We start from the raw sequence: 24,256 nt of genomic DNA, 5'->3' as shown, positions 1-24,256 counted from the left end.
ACATAGTTAAAAATAGAGGTATAGAATAAAATATTCTAATTAGCAATGCAGTAATGGCTAGCATAAGTCATTTATATAGTGTTACAATCGAGTGGGGCTGATGATGAGTTTTCGGTATTTTTTTCTAATGACAAAGCAGTCTTTTATATATTTACTTATCTTTTAATTGTGGGGGTCGTTACATCTAAAGATATATTCAAATCTGTCTGCCTGTTATAAATGACATATCCATCCGTTGTTGTTATAAAACTTATAGTGCCAAGTGGCACATAGTTCAGCAAAATTTGCTTGCTATTATGTAGCAGGGTATATTTTTACAGGGAGATATTGTTAACCCTTCCACTTTAACGTCCTTGAATGCGGGACCCCCATTTATGTTCCTTCCGAAAGATGGGTGCAGATCCAACCGAGATGCCTTTCCCACGATAATTCTATTGTACCGTTGCTTGGTGGTTAAAGATCTTATTTCGCTGTGAAAATTCGCACATGGGAATCAACATCAGCGGAGACAAGACAAGAAGAAACTATCCCGTTATCCCAAAACCACTTCGTCGTGTGGCGTAACGACAGTGTGTTCGGCCCAGAAACAAGCGGTCCCGGGTTCGAATCCCCCTGACGCCACCGATGGTGTGCCCTTTGGAAAGGCACTTTACACGAATTTCCTCACTCCACCCTGGTGTAAAAAGTGGTATATTGTTCTGTGAACGTGGCACTATTTAAATAAGTCATGAAAAACTTGAGCGCAGTGCACGTTGTACTTGTCTGTCAAACTGTCAAAGAGCGAAGTAAAAAAAAAAACACTTCCACCATGATGTTACTGTTACTTTATGTGAAGAAGTTACAGAATCGTGCTGCTAACAGATATGCCCAATACACATAGTCTCATTGCAATGCAGGTGTGGTTTTACCAAGGAGGTCATAGAGGGCCAAACTCACAGTGAGTATGCTTTAAGCACTATTATCACTGGCCGGGATAGAATGTATTAGAGGTCGCGTGACCAGAAAAACTCTATGGTTAGCCACATCAAAGCCTCGAAGTCCTTGAAGTTGCCATCCAAAATGTATGTTACAAGTGGTGAAAATATAACATATATGGATGTAACAGAAGAGAAATAGTATCAGTATCGAAAACCGGACGCATACCTAGCCGGCTAAAGCTGAAACTGGAAAAGTGCTAAGTGTTGTATGTCTACAAATAAAATCACAATTATAGGATCATGAAAATTCTTTTACCAGGCAGCCAGTGTCTATTAGACTAGCATGTAGAACTGCTTGTTGTCTTGTTTTTTCCATGATATAATCCCTTGACTTGTATTCCTGAACGCATATTCAAGATATTCCGTTCGAAGCCTGTATGTGGTTGTGCATGATTTTGAAATGAAATTACAATTACAGGATCGTGAAAATCATTTTACAAGGCAGCCAGTGTCTACTGACCTTTGTCTTAGACTAGGTTGTAGAACTGCTTATTTTCTCGGGTTTTTTTCCATAATATAATCCCTTGACTTGTATTCCTGAACGAATATTCAAGATATTCCGTTCGAAGCCTGTATGTGGTTGTGCATGATTTTGAAATGAAATTACAATTACAGGACCATGAAAATCATTTTACAAGGCAACCAGTGTCTATTGACCTTTCTCTTTGCCTAGCATGTAGAACTGCTTATTATCTTGTTTTTATTCATAATATAATCCCTTGACTTGTATTCCTGAAAGAATATTCAAGATATTCCGTTCGAAGCCTGTATGTGGTTGTGCATGATTCATGAGTTGACGTCTTGCCATGCAGCAAATTGGGCGTGAAGTGCGAAAATCAAATTCTGCTTGAAGCACGCTTAATACTTTGTGGGATGGAATTGATGGCTTTTCACTTGGCATGGAAAAGTAGCTCAGTCGGATCAGAGTTTCTCGGAAAAAAGGGCTTGCTTTAACATAATCATCTCCAGTATTTACTTGTTAAGCATTGTCTATTTCTCACCTTTAAATCCTGCTAGGAACACCCTGTGTGGGAATAACCGCCTGGGCTGTTTTCCAGCCGATGACATCTACTTGCATTTTAGAGCAATAGTATTATTATGTATCAACAACAGTGCAATACAGCAAATATTGTCCAATACGGGATGCACATAATTTTTACCTTGCGCCTTCAGATTTTACTGATCCGACTACTGTATTAGCAGGGATACTTGACGCTATGGAATTGATTAAGTTACATGGGAGAACTGATTCATCAAATTTGAGTTTCCGAACTTCTTGTGTTGGGTGTTAGTTCGACTATTACATGCTTATCTTTAGAACATGTTAAAATAGCAAGACGTATGAGTTTGGATCAATGATGGCGATCACAAAGAATGTAACAGATTGTGTACATTCATACTGTCCGTCATCCGCTCGTATCACGCATACAGTATCAATACTGTATCGCGAAGCCTGGAAGCAAAACATTATTCCAGTAATTCTTTATTCTTTGTCATACATTGCAACAGGACGATGCACAGTGGAGCACCAGGCAGTCAGGCTTATTTCAGTAATGATAATACAATAAATCAAACGTTCTGTTATCAGACTGCATGTGCTTTTGATAAAACAAGAAAATGAATAGTGTTCGTCTGATATTTCTAGTGTGTAAGAGACCGTCATTGGCCGAGAGTTGAGAGCAAAATGATAAATGGCGTTCTTTTAATACAGATTTAATACCTGCGAGGCAGTTTCGACTTAAAGTTCACTTTCCTCGCAGTTTTGAACATATTTTGGATTCTACATCCAAAAGAAGCTTTAAAACAAATCACTATATACTACTATGGGAAAGTTTAGATGTCTTGATGAAAGAGAATCTTTTAACTTTCATTTCAACATTACAGCAAAGTTATCCAGTGTCATTCGAGCTATCCCCAGGTCTAAGGAAAATTACTCAAACGGCCACTGTAGTCTGTAGCTACAGTATGAGTTTTTCCCTGAGGACGTCATAAGCAGCACTGGAAGGAAAGTTTTGAGTGTTAATAACTACTCTGCTATTTCCCCACTGTTCAGGTGCCTCCTAGTCTGACCCTGCAGATGAGATGGCCATCCGTCCGCCAGGCGAATGTCATCTACCAGATCCTAGAGGACAACTACTGGTGCAAGCTCAACCTGGTCACGTGCTACCCCTCCCCTGGGAACAAGTTCTTGAGAACGTTGATTGGTCTAATGAGGAAGGGCGATCTGCCAATCAACTCCCTCATCAAGGTAGACTCCCCGTGGGGAGAGAGTGTTGGGAGGAGCCTAGCAGAGCTAGACGGGAACTCAGACCCACACGTTGTAGTTCTAGACTGTGGGCCGTCTGATGGACAGCACATCTTGCTCGTCGCGAGCCAGCTGGGTTTGACACGGTCACAGTTTGTGTGGATCGCCACAGAGGCCTTTCTGACCAAGGACACGCTGAGTCAGGACACTACGCAACTTCCGGTGGGACTTGTCGGGATACGCAGCGCGGAGTTCAACCCCGTAGATAGGATCCATGATGCTTTGCTCCTGACGACGAAGGCGCTGTTGGACATGCAGGAAGATGGGCACGACATCGGGCAGAGGGAGGGCGACTGTTGGAGCGAGGATCTCACACCATGGCTGAAACAGGGACAGACTCTGTACAGGTAAAGCCTTTGATTATTTCAGTTTCAAAAGTTCATTTTGAGCCTAGAGCTACGCATGCGCAGCTGCTACAAACTATCCACGTAGTTGCAATTGAGTTGTCAATAAAGCATTTTCAAGGTAAGCTGAAAATACGAGGGCCTTGGTTGACAGATGACTTTGGTCGATCATGAAGGACGGAAAATTGATCGAAAGTCTCACCGAGGCCCAAACTTGATCAGTTCACTTGTCGGTTTGTCGTTATACTAAAGCGTTCCTGTCTACAGTGTTGACTCAAGTTCTAATTCTAAAGCACAATCGATGTTAACACGCTTAATGTATTGACCTGTACGTGAAATTGAATTTACACGAAAGCAAGGAATCAACTTGTAAGACCTTTTATCGAATAACGTAGTAGTTTAATTTCCAGTTGTTTATGTGAACTGTACTTTTGGCCACAGTAAATCGTTGTAAATCCCTTTGCAGTCTACGAGAGAGCGGAAAGAACAGGATGGAAAAAACAGCAACAAGATGGCTAAGTTTTCAAAATAAGCACAATGAATGTTGTAACAAGAATTGAAGCGACAAAACATGGTATCACAGCCAAAAAGTCTTCTATTCCTGTATTAAAGTGCACTCTTTTACAACTACAGTCACGGATACCTCACTAGTGTCACTTCTACAAGTACCATCAAGGCTACAACAGGACTCATTTTGGCACTTCCTCGTCATGTTGACCATCATCGGAGGGAAAAATGATTTTGTGTGTGTGTGTGTGTGTGTGTGTGTGTGTGTGTGTGTGTGTGTGTGTGTGTGTGTGTGTGTGTGTGTTTGTCAAAATCAGGCGAAAAGTTACTGTGTATGCATTTAACTTCGCGTGGTTTTTATTTCGCGGTAGGCAGAAAATGTAGTTTTCACTGTGGTTTTAAGTTCACGTTTGAGACAACAGTAGTGCTACAGTCAAAGGTGGGCAAAAAGTTTCGCGGTGTTTTTAAGTTGAAAGTTCACCGCGAAAACCGCGAACATAAAACCACCGCGAAAATTTCTACATTTACAGTATTAGCCCATAAAATGTACTTCCCGTGAGCTTGTGCTAATAACAGCTTTTTTCCCAGGTATATGATCAACACGACAGTACGCGGGAAGACCGGCAGAATATCGTTTGACAAGTACGGTCGCCTAGCAACGTCCACGTACGACATCTGGACCGTGCGACTGACGTCCAGTGAAGAGAGAAAATGGGTTCATGTAGGTTCGTGCCTGGGCAATAGCGGAGTTATACTCCATCTTTCTTACAACTGATCATCCTCTCAGCAGGCCCGATATGCTCAATTCATTACCTCCCATAGCGGCCCTGCAATTTCCAGTCGGTGAACTCGCTTCTGGCGACGTTATTGACAGTTGCTCATGAATAATCAATGAGCTAGCCTTATTTGGCACAAACGACCGTTATGGCTCATGAATAATTCATGAGCTAGCCTTATTTGGTACAAACAATCGTTAATTTTGACTCTGAACCCAAATTAGCGATGTAAGACGTAACCGGATTGGTTGATAGCTTCCCAGCGTCCTTTGCGATTTTGCTCGAGATGTCCTTTAGCAAATCCTCGTATTGGCTGAAGCTGTTTTGGTGGTGACGTCGCCAGAAGCGAGTTCACCGACTGGAAATTGCAGGGCCGCTATGAACCGACCATATCGGACATGCTGGGAGGATGACAACTGATATGATAACTGAGTTGTGATATCACATTAAAGCAATTGTCCCTTTGTTGGCACCCCTTTCCACCAGGGCGGATTTCATAGACTAAAAAAAAACGAATATTTTAACGCTTTGTATGTTATGTTGTATTTTCAATCATGCGCTATCATTTTGCATGATATCCTAAGTATTAAGGGTTACACAAATACAATTCAGGTCACAGCGAGGTGGCAGAGCGATCGCCTTAGGTGATGGTATCTTGACAACAATTTTTTCGTCTATAAGATCATGGGTGAAAATTTTATGGTATCTGATACGATTCTTTATGACTGCTTTGCAAAGTTTGGTTGAGACAAATTATGATCTTGAATTTCTTTTAAAACGTTGTGGTTAAAGGCAACGTGATAAAGCTAAAGGGTTATGCATATAAAACAGCATATATTACATAATATAGACAGTCTCAACGACACCATTTTATCTATATCTAAACACAGGTACTTCACAAGACGACAAGTTGAGGTGGAACTCTCCACTATGGGTCAGAAACACGAACGCTTCACTGACAGTCCTGAGAGTTGTGACGTTAGAAGAGCACCCGTTCATCTTTACCAGGAAACTGGACGAAAATGACCAGTGTCCTGCTGGGACGATGTGCACAGTACCGAAAACAAGAGACCCACACAACGGAACATTGGATCAAGCCTCGATTGAGGTCGAGAAAAAATGCTGTTACGGCTTATGTCACGACCTCCTCCACAAACTGAGTCAAGACCTGAACTTTCAGTATGAGCTGTACGTTGTCCGGGACGGGAAATACGGAGGGCTGAAGGACGATTTCTGGAACGGCATGGTCGGGGACCTGCTGTACGGACGGGCAGACATGGCGGTCGCCTCGTTCACAATCACGAAGAAACGCAGCGAAGTCATCGACTTCTCCGCGCCCTACTTCTACACCAACCTCGGCATTCTCATCTATAAGAAGGAAGCTCCAACGCCTCTGGCATCTTTCATGAAGCCGCTGGACTGGTCCATGTGGGTAGGGATCTTCGTGACCCTACACCTTGCCGCCATATTTGCCACCATCTACGAGTGGTGCAGTCCGTACGGTTTGACACCGAAGGCAAGGAACAGGCCGAGAATCTTCGGTTTCCCCTCTGCCCTGAACCTCTGTTGGTCCATTCTCTTCAGCCACACGGTCGCCACGAAGACACCTAAATGCTGGAGCAGCAGGTACTAGTAGATACAAAATCGAATGCACGAATTTCGATTTACCAAATTGAATGGTGATCCATATCGAGTAAGTCTGGTAATGTTTGGGGAAAAAAACACAAAAACAAACATTACCAGATATACTTGGTATTTGTCGCAATTGGTGAATCACACTTCTCGTGCTTACATGTTAAAGGAGTTTCTGATGTCGAGTCCCGTACATGGTATAAACTTTGTCTATTGCTTCCGTTCTAAAACTTTCAAGAAGGGGAGAAAATTAAGGAGATCCTATGATTTGTTTTGTGATAACGATAACAATGATGATAATGATACTGATGGTGATAAAACATAATGATATTTAACATTAATCGCAATCATTTGTACTCTCTAATTCAGATTTCAATATCGTTTTCCTAGTCTTAGGCCTGTAGATTCTAACGAATTGGTACTTATATCTTTAATGCCATCATGGCAAAAAATGGTGTAATGATGTTCATGTAATCATAACGATAAATGTGGTAATCTAATGATATCAATAACATATCAAATTACATTCAATCTATGGAAAACACGCAGAGTCACAATTACTAATGGAATTGTTTTGTCTGATGAGATGATTTTGATTTTATCGATGTTTCTGCCAGGTTTCTGATAAACCTGTGGGCCGCCTTCTCCGTGATCTTCCTGGCCAGCTACACAGCTAACCTGGCCGCTTTCATGGTGGATGAGAAAACCATCAACGAACTGAATGGGATAGATGACCCCAAGGCGAGTATCCAGTCGAGCTATCGTTATCCATCCTCTCGGCAGGCCCGATATGCTCGGTTCATTACCTCCCATATTTGGCACAAACAGCCGTTATTTTTGCTCTGAACCCAAAGTAGCTATGTAAGACGTAACCTGATTGGTTGATAGCATCCCAGCGTCCTTTGCGCATTTGCTCTAGATGAGCTTAGGCCAACCCTCTGATTGGCTGAAAGCTATTTTGGCGGTGACGTCGCCAGAAGCAAGTTCAAAGGCTGGAAAGGGCAGGGCCGTTATGGGAGGTAATGAACCGAGCATATCGGGCCTGCTGGGAGGATGTCGTTATCTCCCAGACGTGTAATGTTTTTGCTGCAGCGCAACCTTGTCCCGCTAGAGGGTATTTCAGCATAGTCTGTTGTGTCGAAAACAAGGAGTTGAAGAAATCAAAACGTTGATTTTATGTTTTCGTGTAATAAGCTGCCTGTTCAAAGTTTAATTGTCGTTCCAACCCAAGTTTGGTACCTACTATGATACTTTCTGGGGGTGTCCCTGTGGTGTAGTGGTCTGGTCTTCTGTCACTTACCACATCTGGTTCAAATTAATTGGAACCAGAAGGCCCGAGTTCAACTCCTGGGTAGGACACCTCTGGACAAGAAGCGCATTGAGTCATACCAAATACTTTATAAAAATGGTACATACTTAAGAAACAGTATGGAAGTTAAACACACTCCACTGTCAGTGGACTAACCCCCTGCTGCAGTGATTGCACCACAGTGTGGCCCGAGGGCTACGAAACGGGGATGGCGTGGGAGGATTTTAACTAGCTGATGCTTTCTACAAACTCTCGCCCTTCGTAAGGACAACTTACCCACTCATGTTTATATCCGTGCAACAAAGCTTTCTCTTGAACATGATACATACAGCTATATTATCTTTGCTTGTAATATTCCCTGTAGTTGATACGGCCGACGAAAGGTTTCCGGTTCGGGACAGTCCGACACAGCAGTCCCGAGGCCTTCATGCGGGAGTTCTACCCGGCCATCGAGATGCACATGCGCAAGGACGGCAGCAACAACACTGGCGAGGCGGTCGACAAACTGAAGTAGGGCGAATTGTGGTTTTGAAATTGGTACAGATTATTGACTGGGGGATCACTTAGGGTAGACTATAGCTATGCTTTGGTCACAATTAGAAAAAGGGCCCGGCCGGCTACTTAACGGGCTTTTTTTAAAGCAATTTCGAGCGCGACTCCTACATGGCCCCGTGGGACACTCTGCAGTTACTGGGCTTTTGGGACCGCGGGAATTTTCTTAACTTACAGCTAAAATTAACCCGGGACCTGGGGACAGAGAGACGCCGTAACCAAAATACAAAGTCACCAAGAGGTACTCCCTCCACCAAATCAAAATCTATAGCTAGAATTTTTTTTTTAAAGCACCTGTTGAATGTTCAACCAAAACTTCGGTAGCATATTTCATTACAATACTGACCCATTGACGCCTTTATAATGGACAAGGAAGCCTGTAAAGCCCCCGTCCCGTTTAAGTGAACAACAACACAAACTTCAAACTTCCGATTCTAGACCTCTATCTTTTTTAACCCTCCGGAGCAGACAATCTTGACATCTGTACCATGGACCAAGAAGCCTGTAACACCCCCCGTCCTGGTTGTGTGAGTAATAACATAGACAGACTTAGCCTCTGGTAATCTCTCTTCTTTGCCCCTCCAGAGCAGGTCATCTAGCTAATATAGACGCCTTTATCATCGACCAGGAAGCCTGTAGCGCCTCCCGACTCGGTTAAGTGAACAACAGCACACTCAGATAAGCTTCCATTCTAGCAATCTCTTTCCTTTCTTTCCTCCAGAGCAGGCTATCTTGACGCCTTCATCATGGACCAGGCTATTCTGGAGTACGAGGCGCTGATCGACCCGGAGTGTAACCTCAAAGTGGTGGGCAAGCCGTTCTCGCGAGATGTGTACGGGATCGGGCTTCCCAAGAACTCCTCCCTGACGTCAGAGGTCACCAGGTTGATCCACCACTACACGAGCACGGGTTATCTGGACCGGCTGTACAGACAGTGGTACAACAGCGTCCCCTGCAGTGTAGGGAACGAGGGCATGGAGCAAGTAGGGAGCCTCACTGTAGCAAATTCATCTTTCGTTTTAGGATAGGAAGAAACTTTGTCCAAATAATCTAATATTAGATAGATATATTCAGCATGCAAGTTCATCTGAGTTGGTAAATTACATAATGAAACATACCCTACTCTCCAACCTTCTCTCACCGGGGCGGAGTCGGTACCGACTTCTGGCGAACTTTGACCCAGTGCTGACGTCACATGTGCGGAAAAGTCACGTGTCTACAGCACTTGGGTCAGATAGCCGAAGAAGACAAAAGCATTCGGCCGAAAATAGCGATGAGTGAAATGTATTGAGTTGGAGACTGGTTTACTTCTTCATTATGAATAGCTATCATTTTAAGCAGACATACGGAAGCTCTGACATTTATAACTTCCTCTCTTCCTTGCCGAAATGTTACTGAAATTAAGCACGATATATACGACGACTATCATGATCATATTGTCCTGTTTGGCCAAGCCTTTGTCGGTGCGTACTAGTGGATAGATATTGGGGATATTTGCTGTCAGCTACTACTACATAAACACCCAACTTTGTACACACAGAGTACGCCCCATTTCCGTCCCTGTGATGCCGATTCTCTGTTGTGTCCGTCCTTAGTACTGTCATTTAGACTAGTGCTCTCTGAATCAGACATTCCGTGTGTAGACGATGCAATGTTTCTTATTATTATGATTTTCCGTCTCACCAAGAGTAGTGCCGATACAAGAACATGCTATCAGTGAAATATGGGACAGAATATACATTAATGTGTCATTTTTCCCACACGCAACCTTATTGTAGAAGGAAGCCATCCAGGTTTGCTCCTTAACTCAATAAGCACTGCCTTGCACAAGTGCACATTTTTTTCTACTGCAGTTATGCTGGTATCCGCATGAGGGCACTGCCGTATATGCCAGCTTCTTTCCTCACTTGCATGCCAATGTTAAATGCACTTTTTTTCGCACGATTTCGTGAATACTTACAGAAAAGATTTGGTGATTGAAAGCAGCTCTACGATTTTTCATGCTCTATTATACCACACTGACTTGCTTTTGCTCATCTGTAAAATCTAGTCAGTGTGGTCTAATGCACAACAACAGAAAAGCACAATACTTTTGCTTGTATTTTTGTTGTCAGAAATATGCATCTATTTACAGGCTTTAACAATATTGCACAGCTTTCACATAAAAATGAGCATGTTCTTGTCCAGTAGTCCTGTGCTTTGGCTTACGTATTCTCTGTCTAATGCTTTGTGCTTGTTGTCGTTCTCGTGAGTATAAATGTTATATAGTGGTGTTTATTTGAATGTTGTATGGTGCAATGTTTATTGAAATGTTACTTATAGTAGTCTGTGTTTTGTTGTATGTTCGTTTCGTGTATTATGCGTAATAGTCCTCAAATCACCGTTGTATATATTGTACGTTTGTGACAATTGTCACCAAGTGTGTTGCTGTGTGTAGAAAAGTGTCGATTCCATCGTGCGCCATTGTCGAATCCTTGATGTGACAGTGTGTTCCATTGTTTCATTAAATGGATTATACCAAGGACCAATCGGAACACCGTATAAAAGTAGGGCTCATTGATATTCACGGTAAGTACCGTTGGAAGGCGAGGAGCGTGCAAAGGGGGCGGGTAGGGACAAGGACATGAGCATACAGGGTTTATAACCATGTAGAGAAAGGGTCTGGGTCGACTATTGCCTTTTTTCGTCACTACGTTTACAGAAGTTGGAGCTGGATGTGGGCCACTTTACGGGTGTGTTCGTTCTACTGCTCGCCGGTTTGGGCTGCGGGATTCTCACTCTCTTCATGGAGTTCGTCACCCACAAGTTCCTCGTCCCGCGCCTGCGCACTAACGCGACGACCACGTGGTTAGCCATCAGTCAGGTGAGAACCACATGAGAATGGAAAAGGAATATCAGAAACTTGTATGTGTAGTCTTTTTGAAATAGTACAAACCGTTATAACAGAAAAGGTATAGGATTCGTGGCACTTCCAATGAGATACGATCTGCCATCTTTGTTATTTACTACTCCGCTATCTTCCGTTCTACCAACGTCAAACACCTATTCTCAAAGCCGTAATATTTTAACCAGTCATATCGAAATAACTTAACTAGACAGATTTTTCATTATTGATATACGTTAAAGCTAGACACATTTTTATGAGCGATATTTTCATATCAGTCCAATGACATCAATCCGGAATCTTGTGTGTAACGCAATAATGTTTATTTCATTTTATTTCATTTCGTTTCGTTTCTTTCATTTGTTTCTTGTCTGATTCTATTTTATTCTATTCTATTCTATTTCATTTGATTTCATTTGAATTTTTTTTTAATTATTTTGTTTTATTCTACTTTATTTTATTTCATTGTATTATATTTTTCATTTTCATTTTCATTTAAGAGTAAATCAAAAAGTATAGCATTTACGTGTAAAATGTTGTACTGATGTTGGTTTGCCATGTACAGAGGTTCCACCGCGCTCTGAAAACCAAACCCGCTAGACGTGTCAACACCGCGACTTTCCTCAGAAACATCGGGATCTCCGGACTCACAGGCAACCTGGGAAGGTAGGGCGGTACATAAGGCTTTGGAAGAAATGTTGTGTTTTCAGTTACCCGACCGAACTTAGTAAAAGCCTGCCGACGCTAGCTTTTTTGGGTGGTGGGGGTTCGGCCACTGCCAAGGACAAAATATTCAGTGTGATATCTGAGTGATGAAATTAAAAACTTCCTGTATTTCACACCCTGTCAACAGATGAGGGCTTGAATTGTTGATGTACAATAAGAATGTGCACTAAACATTGTTGCACGTTTTTATTCAGTTGATCTATATATCAGGCATTCATTTGATAAAATGCATTTCTTGGATCACTTCGGAGGAAATTTGAAGAAAAACAGAATCCCTACCTATTGACTCTATTTTTTTCTGGACCGAAACCGGAAACACAGTATTTGTTTCCCCAGGCCTATGAAATGTCGTTACAAAAGTTTTGGGACAATGCGTAGCTATTGTTGCCACTGTGGAATCTGAAAAGTGAAAGTTTCGAAAAATCTTTTTTGTTAGTTTAATATTGTAAATATTCATACAATTAATACAAAATATAAACCTTAGATTTACATCATTTCCACAATGATAATGTTAAAGAAGTATTGAACTTAAATTAAAAGTCTTTGATAATATTTCTGTTAGTTTTGTATCGTAAATGATGATACAGTACAAAGTAAAAACCAAAAAAGAAATTTGCATCATTTCCACAGAAAATGATAGTGCAATAAAAGAAGAAATAAAATCTGACATACGCCATGTTCATGTTACTCAGGCCGCCATCTTCTTTCCGAGATAGTCACGCCGAGGAAGAGTTCTACGACTTTTATAAGATTCTCAGCGACACTTCCAAGACGCCACTCAACAACGTCAATATTCAAAAACTCAGTACCATCGTCTCAAGACTAAACAGTACCCAGCAGTCTAACATCGCCATCCAAACCGATGATGTGGAAGACATTGTGAACCATCAACTCAGAGACATAGACGCCAACATTCAACTGCGCTTGCGCGTCTTCGAACGGGACCTACACGACATGCGAGAGCGTCTTGCGCAGGCGCTGAGAGAAAAAGAGGAGCTACTGCGCAGACTCGCCGTCCTGGAGAGCCCCAATGCGCGTGCGCAGATGGAGACGCCACTGGTGAACGGTTCGCCGGTGGTGATTCGCTGTATCTGCGGCTGCGCAGAGTGTAACGTGTGCAACAGAAAAATCACGACATTTGAAAACGACCAGAATTTGTTCAATCAAAATCCTAAAGAACACACGGCTTGCGACAAGTGACGTCATACAGTTGGGCCTTTAATTAGCAGAGAATAGACACCAAAATATCGTCGATCCTTCCCAACACGGATGGGTGATGGATTCTACGGAGGGGACAGCCGGGGAGCCAAGAAGCCTTGCGACATTTTGGTGAATGTCAACTGTTGTGTCACCTTTTGAATGGGAACAATACAATGCGGATACGAATGATGGATAACCTTCGTCAAAGCCGGGAAAGCCTTACTGTGGATTATCGTCAACGATAAGGTACTGTCGTTCATGGATTTCTCGCTAGATGACGCACATGTCCATGTAGGATGAACTTCAGCTACGAATACTCGGAGTTACTAACTAGTGGACTGCTGCAACACGTAGGCATTGCAAAGCAACCTGTATGGAATATATGCCTGGCTGCTCGCTCCACCTAGCGGTATCTAACGCCTTTGCAGTACTATGGTAAGTTGAGGACTTGAGAAATTTTCCAACCCTCGATGGTTCTCTACCTGCAGATACAGGTAGGTTCTTAACACTTGTCAATAATGTACAGTTGTGTCACAGAGATCTAAAAAGACTGTAAATTTCTTGTAAAAACGGAATTATAAGCAAGACTTCTGGTCATTTGACTTCAAGAGGATTGCCAAAGTTGTCTTTAGATGCAAGCACACTTGTAAACAGTGACCTTGGATGTTACTAGCAAGCTCTTACTGGCTACATAATTGGTTAGCTGGTTGGTTGGTTAACTACTGACTATGTTAGCCTTCGAACGTTACACTGAATAAATATAATTTTAGCTCAAAATATAGCACTGAACTACAGGATGAAAATATCAGACGTTTCAGATGTCATTCCGACATCTTTCTTCAGCAATTCAAAATGAAGAAAGATTTTGAATTTTGATCTGAAACGTCTAATATTTTCATATTGTGATCCAGTGGTACATATTAAATAAAAATCTTATTCTTTATTTTCCTGGATGACTAATATTCACAAACGTTACACTAAATGTTTTGCAAAAATTCGAAGAATTCTACTCATGGAAGAGTAGCTCAACGACTAATAAATTCAGCATTTTCTGCAGATTCAGTGCTTTTGCTATTTTGACGGGACACTAGGTGATGAAACTAGCTGTTTTGTTTGTGGATTTCAATATCGCATATTTGAACAAATATTTGTTTATGTTTATTCTTATATTTTGTGCTGCTATTGACGAAATTCCACACTGTATAATAAGAGATGTGATATACTGATACCGGTATATTTTCTGCCTTGTATATTAAATATGACAACCTTCAAATCCAGAATGTCGGGAACTATGAAAGAATAGAAATACATGTATCTAACCCTAACGACGTAACCATAGGCATAGAACAATAAATAGCCATATGATTGCTATCACTAACGCCCCCCCCCCCTCCAACTGGACCCGCGGCACACTGGCGGCGTCGCTGCGGCCGATCGAATTGACACAGCACTCAACGAATTTCATCGAATCTTTTTAAGATTTGTGTATTTTGTTGTCTTTTTGCTCATATATACTTGTACGTTTTGAATGATAATCTCATTATAAAGTCAAGGGTAACACATATCCAGTTTAGGACGCAGCGACACCGCCAGCGTGCCGCGGGTCCAGTGAGGGGGGGGGGGGGCTATAGGCCGATACTTGCTCAGTCAAGTAGCTTGCAATATTCCGCTAGACTAAGTAATGCCATGCTGATTTGATTACATAGTCATAGATGACATCCTCTGGGAACCAGGAAACTGATGCGAGCGTGCCAATAAAAAGAATGTTTGGTCAAATAAAATCTGCCTTCATTATGAAATATACGTGGTCAGGTTGAACAGATGTCTAAACAAATGATTCTTCGTTTTTGTTCTTTCACATCTTCTTTGACTTTGGTATTCTACAACATAAGTAGCCGTTTTCTAAAATATATTTTGCAATTTACAGCTTGTATTTTCTCATTTTGCAGTTGGTTTTTACGATTTAAAGTATAGCCGAAAACTTTTTTTTTGGAAACAGACGAAAATAGATGCGCGCGCGGATGTCATCCATATAATCAAATCAACATGGCTTGAGTACAACGATAGGCCTTGGAAATATTTGTGACGAAATGTGTGTCAACTTCCTCTACAATTCATATCAATACGCCGATCTAACGTAGATATGTAAATGAGCATTTGAAGAGTGTATATGTACATAAACGTATAAAGTTATAGAAACACCACGTATGACACAATGTTATGCTTGCCTCTATTCCTTACACCTTTCAGAAAGCTACATTGTATTAATATGTCACAGTTAAGGGTTGGAATCCAGTAGAATCTGGAATCCTACTAGTAGAGATAGGAATTCCAGTCTCAACTAGTAGAGATTGGAATTCCGTTCTCTGCTAGTAGAAGTTGGAATTCTATTACTGAATATTGGAATTTGCGTGTTGTACAGTACACTTCACCAAAGGGTAAGAAAGCGTTGTGAAATATTTTCTTTATTCATTCTTCTGAGCGCGAGACGGGGTTTGGTCCAAAGCACGAGGTCAATTACGCACAATTTCGGTCCTCAGTTTCCCTGTCCTTGGTGCTGAACTCACTATCAGGGTAGTAGTAAATCTAAACTTAAGATAAAGCGGTGATACCTCAGACTGAGGACGAAGCATGACGGTTTTTTTTTCGATAGCTAGAAGTGCAACGCGTTCATTCACATAATTCACCCGGACGGAATACCTGGCACATCCTTGTATCAGCCAGGGAAATGGTATGTCACCCCGTAAGGGGCGGTATAACCCCCATGGTGCGTAAGCACGTCGACTGATGATAATAAGTGCAATCCGGCTTTGCTACGGCTCGCGTATTTAGCCAAGCACACCGGGTTACCCATTTTCTTATTGATATGTGTGATGGGTTCTTTTACATGCAGAGGTTTGAGCCTTGAGGTTTACACCTGCAGCTCTCTCAAACTCGGAGCGGCCGGCTTTACGTCACCATCAGAAATGAAGAATGCAAATACTTTACAACATGTCCAAGCTGGGTGTCTGACCCTATGATGAACTCCGCCCCACGGATCACTGGCATGTGATCCAGATGGTCAAGCAACCTAACGTCAATCATACTCCCCCCTCCCCCAGCCTCTTCTTGGTTTACCCTTACGTCAATCATACCGGTACCCCCCTCGCGTCTCTTCGCGGTTTACCCCTAATGTCAATCATTCTCCCCTCGCGTCTCTTCTTGGTTTACCACTAACGTCAACCATACCCCCCGCGTCTCTTCTTGGTTTACCCCTAACGTCAATCATACCCCCGCGCCTCTTCTTGGTTTACCCCTAACGTCAATCATACCCCCGCGCCTCTTCTTGGTTTACCCCTAACGTCAATCCTACCCCCCCTCGCGCCTCTTCTTGGTTTACCCCTAACGTCAATCATACCCCCTCGCGTCTCTTCTTGGTTTACCCCTAACGTCAACCATACCCCTCGCGTCTCTTCTTGGTTTACCCCTAACGTCAATCATACCCCCTCGCGTCTCTTCTTGGTTTACCCCTAACGTCAATCCAACCCCTGACTAACCTGAGTACGTCTGGCAAAACTCAAATGAAGTCGAATCAATGCAGCGCCGCATCTCCGGCATCCTGGGAACAATCAATATCATATTTCCTAAGCGACGCGGGATGGAAATTAAATTCTGCGCCGTTTCATTCCTAACGTTCCAGACAGAGAAGATTGGAATTGTTAAAACCTAAGTAATGCAGATTTATATGTACTGAACCAGGCGTCATACATTTATGAATGAAATGGAATGAATGGAATTTTCGTATGAATATCTTACATTTTTTAAAATTGGATATTAGTTGCTTCGAAAATGTTACATCAGTTGCCAGTCTCGGTAAAACGTAAATTTTGTCGGAGCATTTTACAAACAGTATACTGCAGTATGTGACGATCCTCTATTATATGAGACGAGTATTGAATAGAAACTCTGATATTACGTAACATAACTCATACGCAGATTCTTAAAGGTTGAATGTTAAACCATTCAGCTTCAAACTTCACAAAACATACAACACAATTTCATGCCTACCATTCTGGTTGCATACAACTTGTCTTATCGTCATAAACACGAGATATTTTTCAAAGACTTGGTTGACGGTTGAACCCAAAGAAATATTGATCGAACCCAGGGCCGACGCCAGTCTATGTCGCTCCTTTATTCCATCCTCGCCAATCCAAAGTCCTCTTCTAATATTCTATTGATTATATCTCATCCTATAAATAGCTTCATGTTCATCCAACCGCCGTCAGATGCTCATATGTATGCCCGAAAGGGTCAGGTGCAGGGAACTAGGCTGAAAAAGGCTTTCGAGTGAATGAAAGTGGAAAAGGTCGATTTCGAAATATTTTCTGCTTGGTTGGAGGGACGCAAAAACTCATAGACCCTTTATGTCGCATGAACACTCTATAGATGTACAAGAGAATTTTCCCCATTGCTGTATCTATGTAATTAATTTTCACTCACTCACTAACTCATGACCCATGACCTCAGTGGTCGTAGGGGCGTCATGACAGCCAGCCGAAATGATTAATTTTCCGTTGTTGGCAAATATCACACACACTGTACAGCTACCGCCATGACGATACTTTATCACAAGTACACAGCACTCGATAAAGGCTCTATCTATGCTCTACAGAAATATGCCCTCTATCACTCAATAATACGCGTTGCATTGAAGCCGGTGCTGGATACTAAAAAGACCAGAGACAGCCGATAACTGTTATAGTCCTCTCGGCACCGCTTATCCAGTAATACCTGAAGATTGATGGTTGTGATAACCTTTAATTAATTGGAACTAGCGAGCGAAACGCGACTGGAAAGAAATCCTATTAAGTGCAATACCCTTTCATTAGTTGACGGCCAAGGTCGGGGGAAATCGTTTGACGGTGTTTTCGTAGCCTGTGTAATATCCGCCATGGTTTGTTTTAGCGCATGGACGTGAAACTACAATTTATTAGCTACCGCTCATTGACTTAATTGTTATGGAGTAGAAAATCTCTAACGCTAATGACCAAAATTGTCATACATATTTGTCCATATGGCCATCATAACTGAGATTGATTTTTTTTTGAGTGAACGAAGCTACGATATTTTTCTTTACATAGGGATCCAGATTATTTGAAGAAATGCACGTTATTGATACTCAGATGAAACCGCCTTACAATATGTTGTAACAAAGAATAACTCAAATATGTTGTGACGATAACATTGACAATGGCTACTGCCGGGATAGCTATAAAAGTAACCATAAATGTTTCTCCTTCTATGCAAGTTGTAAGTTGAACATCCCTTACTAACTCCACCGTCTGGAGTGCCATCTTAAAGGAAACCCAAGCAATATTAGGTCCCGAAAAATCGTATTTTGAAAGTCAATTTATTTAGTCATTTCTATACATGATAAGTTCAAACAACACTATCACAATGTATAGCTACGTTCAAAAATACGACGTTGTTGTGTAAGAACTCACAGAACATTGTGGCCAGAGTTTTTGTAGGCTCGCGAAACTAAGTGGATCATCGTACGGCACGATTTTGCGCGGTTTTAAAATCCTAAAAGTATGAAGTTATTTCGCAAATGTGCTGAACAATGTTAGTAAATGTCGCTACCATAAAGATTTCAGCACTTTTTATTATTTTTTTCATAATACTGCGTTGGTTGCCTTTAATACATGTGTCAACAGTCGCCATTTTTCTGTCCCTTTGTTGTCAACGGCATAGCGTCTTCCCAGCAGCCCCCGTGCCAATCTGCAGCCCTGCGATTGTGGTGCACCCCTGGGCGGCGCTCCAAAAGCTGCTGAAATTTTATCAACTAGCGCGCCATTAGAATACTAAGAAGGCGGAAGGAAAGGCTTTTCCGCGGTGAAGTCTGAAAGAATATTTATGCAAATTGTGCAGCATAGATATTCTCCAAGCAGCGGGCTCAATTGGGGGGGCTAGGAATTTTAAAACTTCCCTCCCTTAAAGTCGTGGCCACTCCCCCCCCTCGAAACGTCTGAGAACACAGCATAAAATTTAATGGGGGGGGGGGGAGAAGGAAGCGCTTTCTTCCAACCCAGAAATGAAAACAGCCTCCAATGATCATGCATCTTTATACCTAAGATTGATTGAAACGTCGATTTGTCGCAACTCTCACAATAACTCAATACCAATCACTGTACTTGGATCACTACGCAAGGCTCCATCGCACGTTTATAGGTACTTTAAACCATTTATGACGTCATGTGTGTGTAAGGTAATGTGGTTAGGTGATTGGTCGGTCACTCCAACCTGAAGAAGGCAACAGTTGAGACCTTTGAAAAATCGATAATTTTTTATTCTTATGTTGTATGATCATTGGGTGCTCTATAAAGATGTTTTGTTCATGAAATATAGTTAGCATGGATGAAGTTTGTTTTCAGTTTCAAACTCCTTATTTCATGTTCTTAACCCAGAATACGCGATCACTCGCCACTACGCCGCCGCCATGATGAATAACTACTGTGGGAAATTGCGGAGCGTGATTTATAGCCGCAGATTCGTAACGTAGCCGTTTCAAACCACACGTCCTCCAATGAAACTTTGAATCGGCGGCTGGAAGGGATGATGGGGCTTAATTTCCGTAGATAATGCACGCATTGATTCCCGGGTGCATTACTCAAAGGAAGATGAATGCTGAAGTTAGCAGCCTATTGGGCGACGGTGTGTATCAGGGCTGGCAGTATCGTGGAGTGCAGTTTCTTACCTCCATAAGGAGGCATCCGTATCTTAACTCTCTACACTTCTGGGACCTACTATTACTTCATTAAGTACCGCAAGAATCTTAAACAACCGGCGGCCATAATTTCAAAGATGGAAGTTTTTCTTTTTGCTCTCTGCACTTACGAGACCCGGCGTAGGCCCATAACATACGACGAGAATCTGAAACAGCCGGCGGTCATGTTTTCGACGAACTGAGGGCGGAAGATTAGACAATGCCCCCCTCCCCCCAAATTTCATGTCGACAGGGCTATTGCTTTTCCTTCGATATTTGATAACAGAATAATTCATATTATTATGATTTTTTATAATTTTGACCCATTCCTTTACAATTTGAATAGTATCAAAACCAGAGACTTTCAAAAATGCCGTTACTATAAAGAGGTTTAGCCCAATGAAAGCAAAACTGACTGTGCAACATAGATGTTCAATACAACACGTTGTAGTAGTAACATAATTCATACAGAAATCTTTCTTGACATGACAAAAGTACAGCGACTTTCGTAAGGTATACAACTATACATGCAAACAACAAACAATGGTATACAAAATGACTAACCTAAGTACAAGTATATGAATCCTTCAACTTAATTCATAAGCTAAGTGTAACTGTTCAGGGGTAAAATCCATTGAATTTTCTTGAATTTTGTTGAATATCTAGTTTTGGATTTACCATCAAAACTATTGATAAACGAGTAACGCACTACTTAATTTGCAAAATAAAGCATATCGCTATACAATCGTATATACCATCAATCAAAGAAATCAGACAAAAACCATATGTGACATCTTCAACGTTTAAAGACTCTACGGCTGACAAGCGCTGTATTTTTGTTATAGATCGTGGACTTATCGGGTGAGCCACAGGGTTAGTGAAGCACTTTAAAGTTCCGCCGTTACATACCCCACATTCATCATTTCCGTGTTCTAATCGTTCCGTAGAGAACAATTTACGACGAAGGCTACAAAAAAAGCCGTACCAACTGGCACTACGGAGATTTCTGTTTGATCCTTTTGCGTCTAGTAAAAAAGGTGAAGATCATATGATATACTACACCACGGGAAACAAAGTTTTTACAACGATCCTTCACCGACAAAAAAAAAAAACGAAGTTCTACTGCAGTACCAAGGTCACATACCAGGGGGCCCAACATCGACCCTACGCGTTTAGTAAAAAAGGTGAAGATCATATGATATACTACATCACGGGAAACAAAGTTTTCACAACGATCCTTCATAAAAAACGGAAGTTCTGCTGCAGTACCAAGGGCACATACCAGGGGGCCCAACATCGACCCTACGCGTCTACTAAAAAGGTGAATATCATATGATATACTACACCACGGGAAACAAAGTTTTCACAACGATCCTTCATAAAAAATGGACGTTCTGCTGCAGTACCAAGGGCACATACCAGGGGACCTAAAATCGACCCTACGCGTCTAGTAAAAAAGGTGAAGATCATATGATATACTACACCACGGGAAACAGTTTTGACAACGATCCTTCATAAAAAACGAAGTTCTGCTGCAGTACCAATGTCACATACCAGGTGGCCCAAAATTGACCTTGACCGTCATCTTTCCAACACCTACTCACATGCAAAATATCATCGTAATCCATCCAGAGGTTCTTGAGTTATACTGACATAAGCACAAACAGACAGACACACAGACAGTCCAAAATCTATACCTCTATTTTTTATGTCGATAACAAAAATAATTTCTGTGAAATAATAAATTCAGTACATGTTTGACAGAGTAAGGTCCTGAACTAGCAATTTTTCTGCTGTCACCAAACGTACCAAATACCAAATATATGGCCAGGTCGACGTTATACCGTCGTATCTGTGTCACAGATACGATGATGTACGACTACATATTGTGAGCTATTGTGTTGCGATACGCTGGGCGTGAGTTGAAAAATCGTTCAATGGGGATGGATAGATCATTACACCGCTGTAAATTGCACGCCCTAAGCCCTGGTGGGAATATTGCGCTCTACCCGTGTCCAAATGATCACGTTATTTGTAGGGACATTTTAGAATGCGAGTACCTTTCCTGAGGTAGATATATAGGGTTCATAAAGAGGGAAGGTCGAATCCTTCTTGCTATGGAGAATTTTACGGTTTGGGGTGATATTTCATGAATATGAACCAAGAAGGGGAAACCTGTCAAGGTCACGAGAAGCCAGTTGCAGAGTTTTCGTCCAATATATGATATCAGAATGAAAAGATACAAGAGTCTTTATCAACTGAACAAATCAAATATTCCACCAGAGAAAGGATTTCAGCAGTTCTTATGGGCTTAATAAAAACATTATATTTATATATGCATTAGTTAATATATCCGATAGTCAATGATATACAAGTCGATTCTGATAACGAGACTGAAGAATACGTTTCACTAATGAACCCATACAGGGTGAGATTTAGTGATATCATGATACAGTTTTATCAATTTCGTATCAAATTACACGTTGATATCCCGTATGTCATACTGACACATAGCTTCTGATGGATATGAAATTATACTTTAGCTGACATTAACAATCTACCTCTACGTCGAGAAGTTTAGTTTTCATATTACTCATTAACATTTGATGATAGTGGAGTAAACTCGAGGGATTCCGGGTGTATGGAAGAAATGTCCATCTGTGCTTTCTATAATTCTGACAGACTATCCGAATGGTGCATTAATGGTGTTTTGTGATGTGTTTAACACTAGAATGGTAAGTGAGAATGATAAGTGTGATTGTGCATGCAGCATTAAACAGGTACCTTCCAAACACTTTGAAAAGTAACGGTACAGTCTGCATATCCGAACAGATTTAGATATCTATTTGATATAGTGTTGTGCGATGTGTTTAACACTAGAATGGTGAATGAGAATGATTTAAGGGTGATTATGCATGCAACACTAAACAGGTACCTTCCGAAAACTTTAAAAAGTAACAGTACAATATCCGAACAGATTTGATATCTATTTGATCCACTCACAACGGGAAGAACCCCTACTCTTTTTGATAAGTGTGGTGGGTTTTTTTTACGTGTTCGAGGTATGGCTCTCCTCAAACACAGGACCTCCATTTAACGCCATATTCTTTTTTTTCTCAACAACATCGATTCTACACGATGCATCATCTGTTTGCATTTGTTTCAGTATTTGACATTCGAGGTTTATAATAGATCAATAATTCATTTTGTCATTGATTTATTTTCCCTCCTTAGCGATGACAGATCACATATTGGCCCATGACGATTTAAATGTACATAACAGCTTTTAGTACCACAGTAAAAAAAAAATCATTCGATGAACTTGATATTTGGTATGTGAGTAGGTCTTTAAAAACCCCGAAATAAGTGGATTTGGGGCCCCTAGTGGCTTGTCATGGTACTGCAGCTGGGCTTTCGGTCTTGATATCTTTTGATATATTTTGCATTTGATAAAGATCATATATACATCATTCTCTCGATGGGGTGATTTTAGTCTAGTCGGTCTCAGAAGAAAATTCACATGATGTGCAAAATTCACAAATAAAGATGAAACGATAGAAATAAAATAAAAAGCTAAAAACATGGCAACTCATTCATATTCTAGTATATTTGGGACAAGCAACGCCATTATTAATGATTCTAGCTTACTAAGATTTCTCATGCGTTCAAATTGCTTTGCTAAAATCGAATCAAGAATATCAACGGGTGTGTGTAGGCTCTTTGTTTGCTGATAGCCCGGAAGGAAACTCATTAAAATGTACATCCGTTCCCATTACTCTGGAAAACCGCTCGTCTACGCACTGCGGGAAGGTAATCCTCTTCCAGGAAAAACTACGCAAATGGGAAATATGTTCCCGGAAAATAGTGTCTCCTTTCCCGGGCTGCTCATTGATCCTCTCTCAAAACAGTAGCTTGGGGCTAATGTATGAGACGGTTAACTGACTTCTTAAGTCTATTAAAGATCCTTATCGTAAGCACACAAAAATACCTTGAGACTTTCAGACGACGTCAGGACGAAAGGACGACAACAAAGCCAAGTTGTTTGTCAAGTGCAAAAGTTCATACAAAACAGATGCGAAGTGAGATAAGTGAGTGACTGAACAAGTATACGAGTGTATACAATGAACTAAGATACCTTTCGTTGGCTTAATTTTGTTGCATATTATAGGCTTTTGAAAAGCCGTTTTGGTCTAATCAAGTGTATGTGCTTGTGTGTTTGCGGGTGCATATGCATCTGTGCGTGTGTGCGCGCGCGCGCGCGCGTGTGTGTGTGTGTGCGTCTGTGTGCCTGTGTGT

At 41.5% G+C, this 24,256-nt stretch overlaps 1 protein-coding gene across 1 annotated transcript; it reads left to right on the top strand.

Moving 5' to 3' along the window:
- Positions 1–2,335: 2,335 nt before the first annotated feature.
- On the top strand, positions 2,336–14,551 carry LOC136444260 (glutamate receptor ionotropic, NMDA 3A-like). The gene is made up of 11 exons (XM_066441774.1): positions 2,336–2,353; positions 3,031–3,629; positions 4,722–4,858; positions 5,800–6,535; positions 7,159–7,282; positions 8,215–8,360; positions 9,124–9,385; positions 10,181–10,195; positions 11,104–11,265; positions 11,852–11,952; positions 12,705–14,551. Exons 1-11 carry the CDS (start codon positions 2,336–2,338, stop codon positions 13,210–13,212), a joined length of 2,808 nt encoding a protein of 935 aa, XP_066297871.1. The 3' UTR covers positions 13,213–14,551.
- Positions 14,552–24,256: the final 9,705 nt, after the last annotated feature.

This window comes from Branchiostoma lanceolatum, chromosome 11 (assembly GCF_035083965.1).
Source record: "Branchiostoma lanceolatum isolate klBraLanc5 chromosome 11, klBraLanc5.hap2, whole genome shotgun sequence".
Lineage (NCBI taxonomy): Eukaryota > Metazoa > Chordata > Leptocardii > Amphioxiformes > Branchiostomatidae > Branchiostoma > Branchiostoma lanceolatum.
The sequence above is the reverse complement of the archived record's forward strand: the minus strand, read 5'-3'. Positions and strand labels throughout refer to the sequence as shown.

Excerpts from the sequence above, each read along its gene's own strand:
- LOC136444260 (XM_066441774.1), top strand. Across the intron at positions 4,859-5,799 it reads GAGAAAATGGGTTCATGTAG|GTACTTCACAAGACGACAAG; the intron begins GTTCGTGCCTGG and ends ATCTAAACACAG. Across the intron at positions 6,536-7,158 it reads CCTAAATGCTGGAGCAGCAG|GTTTCTGATAAACCTGTGGG; the intron begins GTACTAGTAGAT and ends TGTTTCTGCCAG.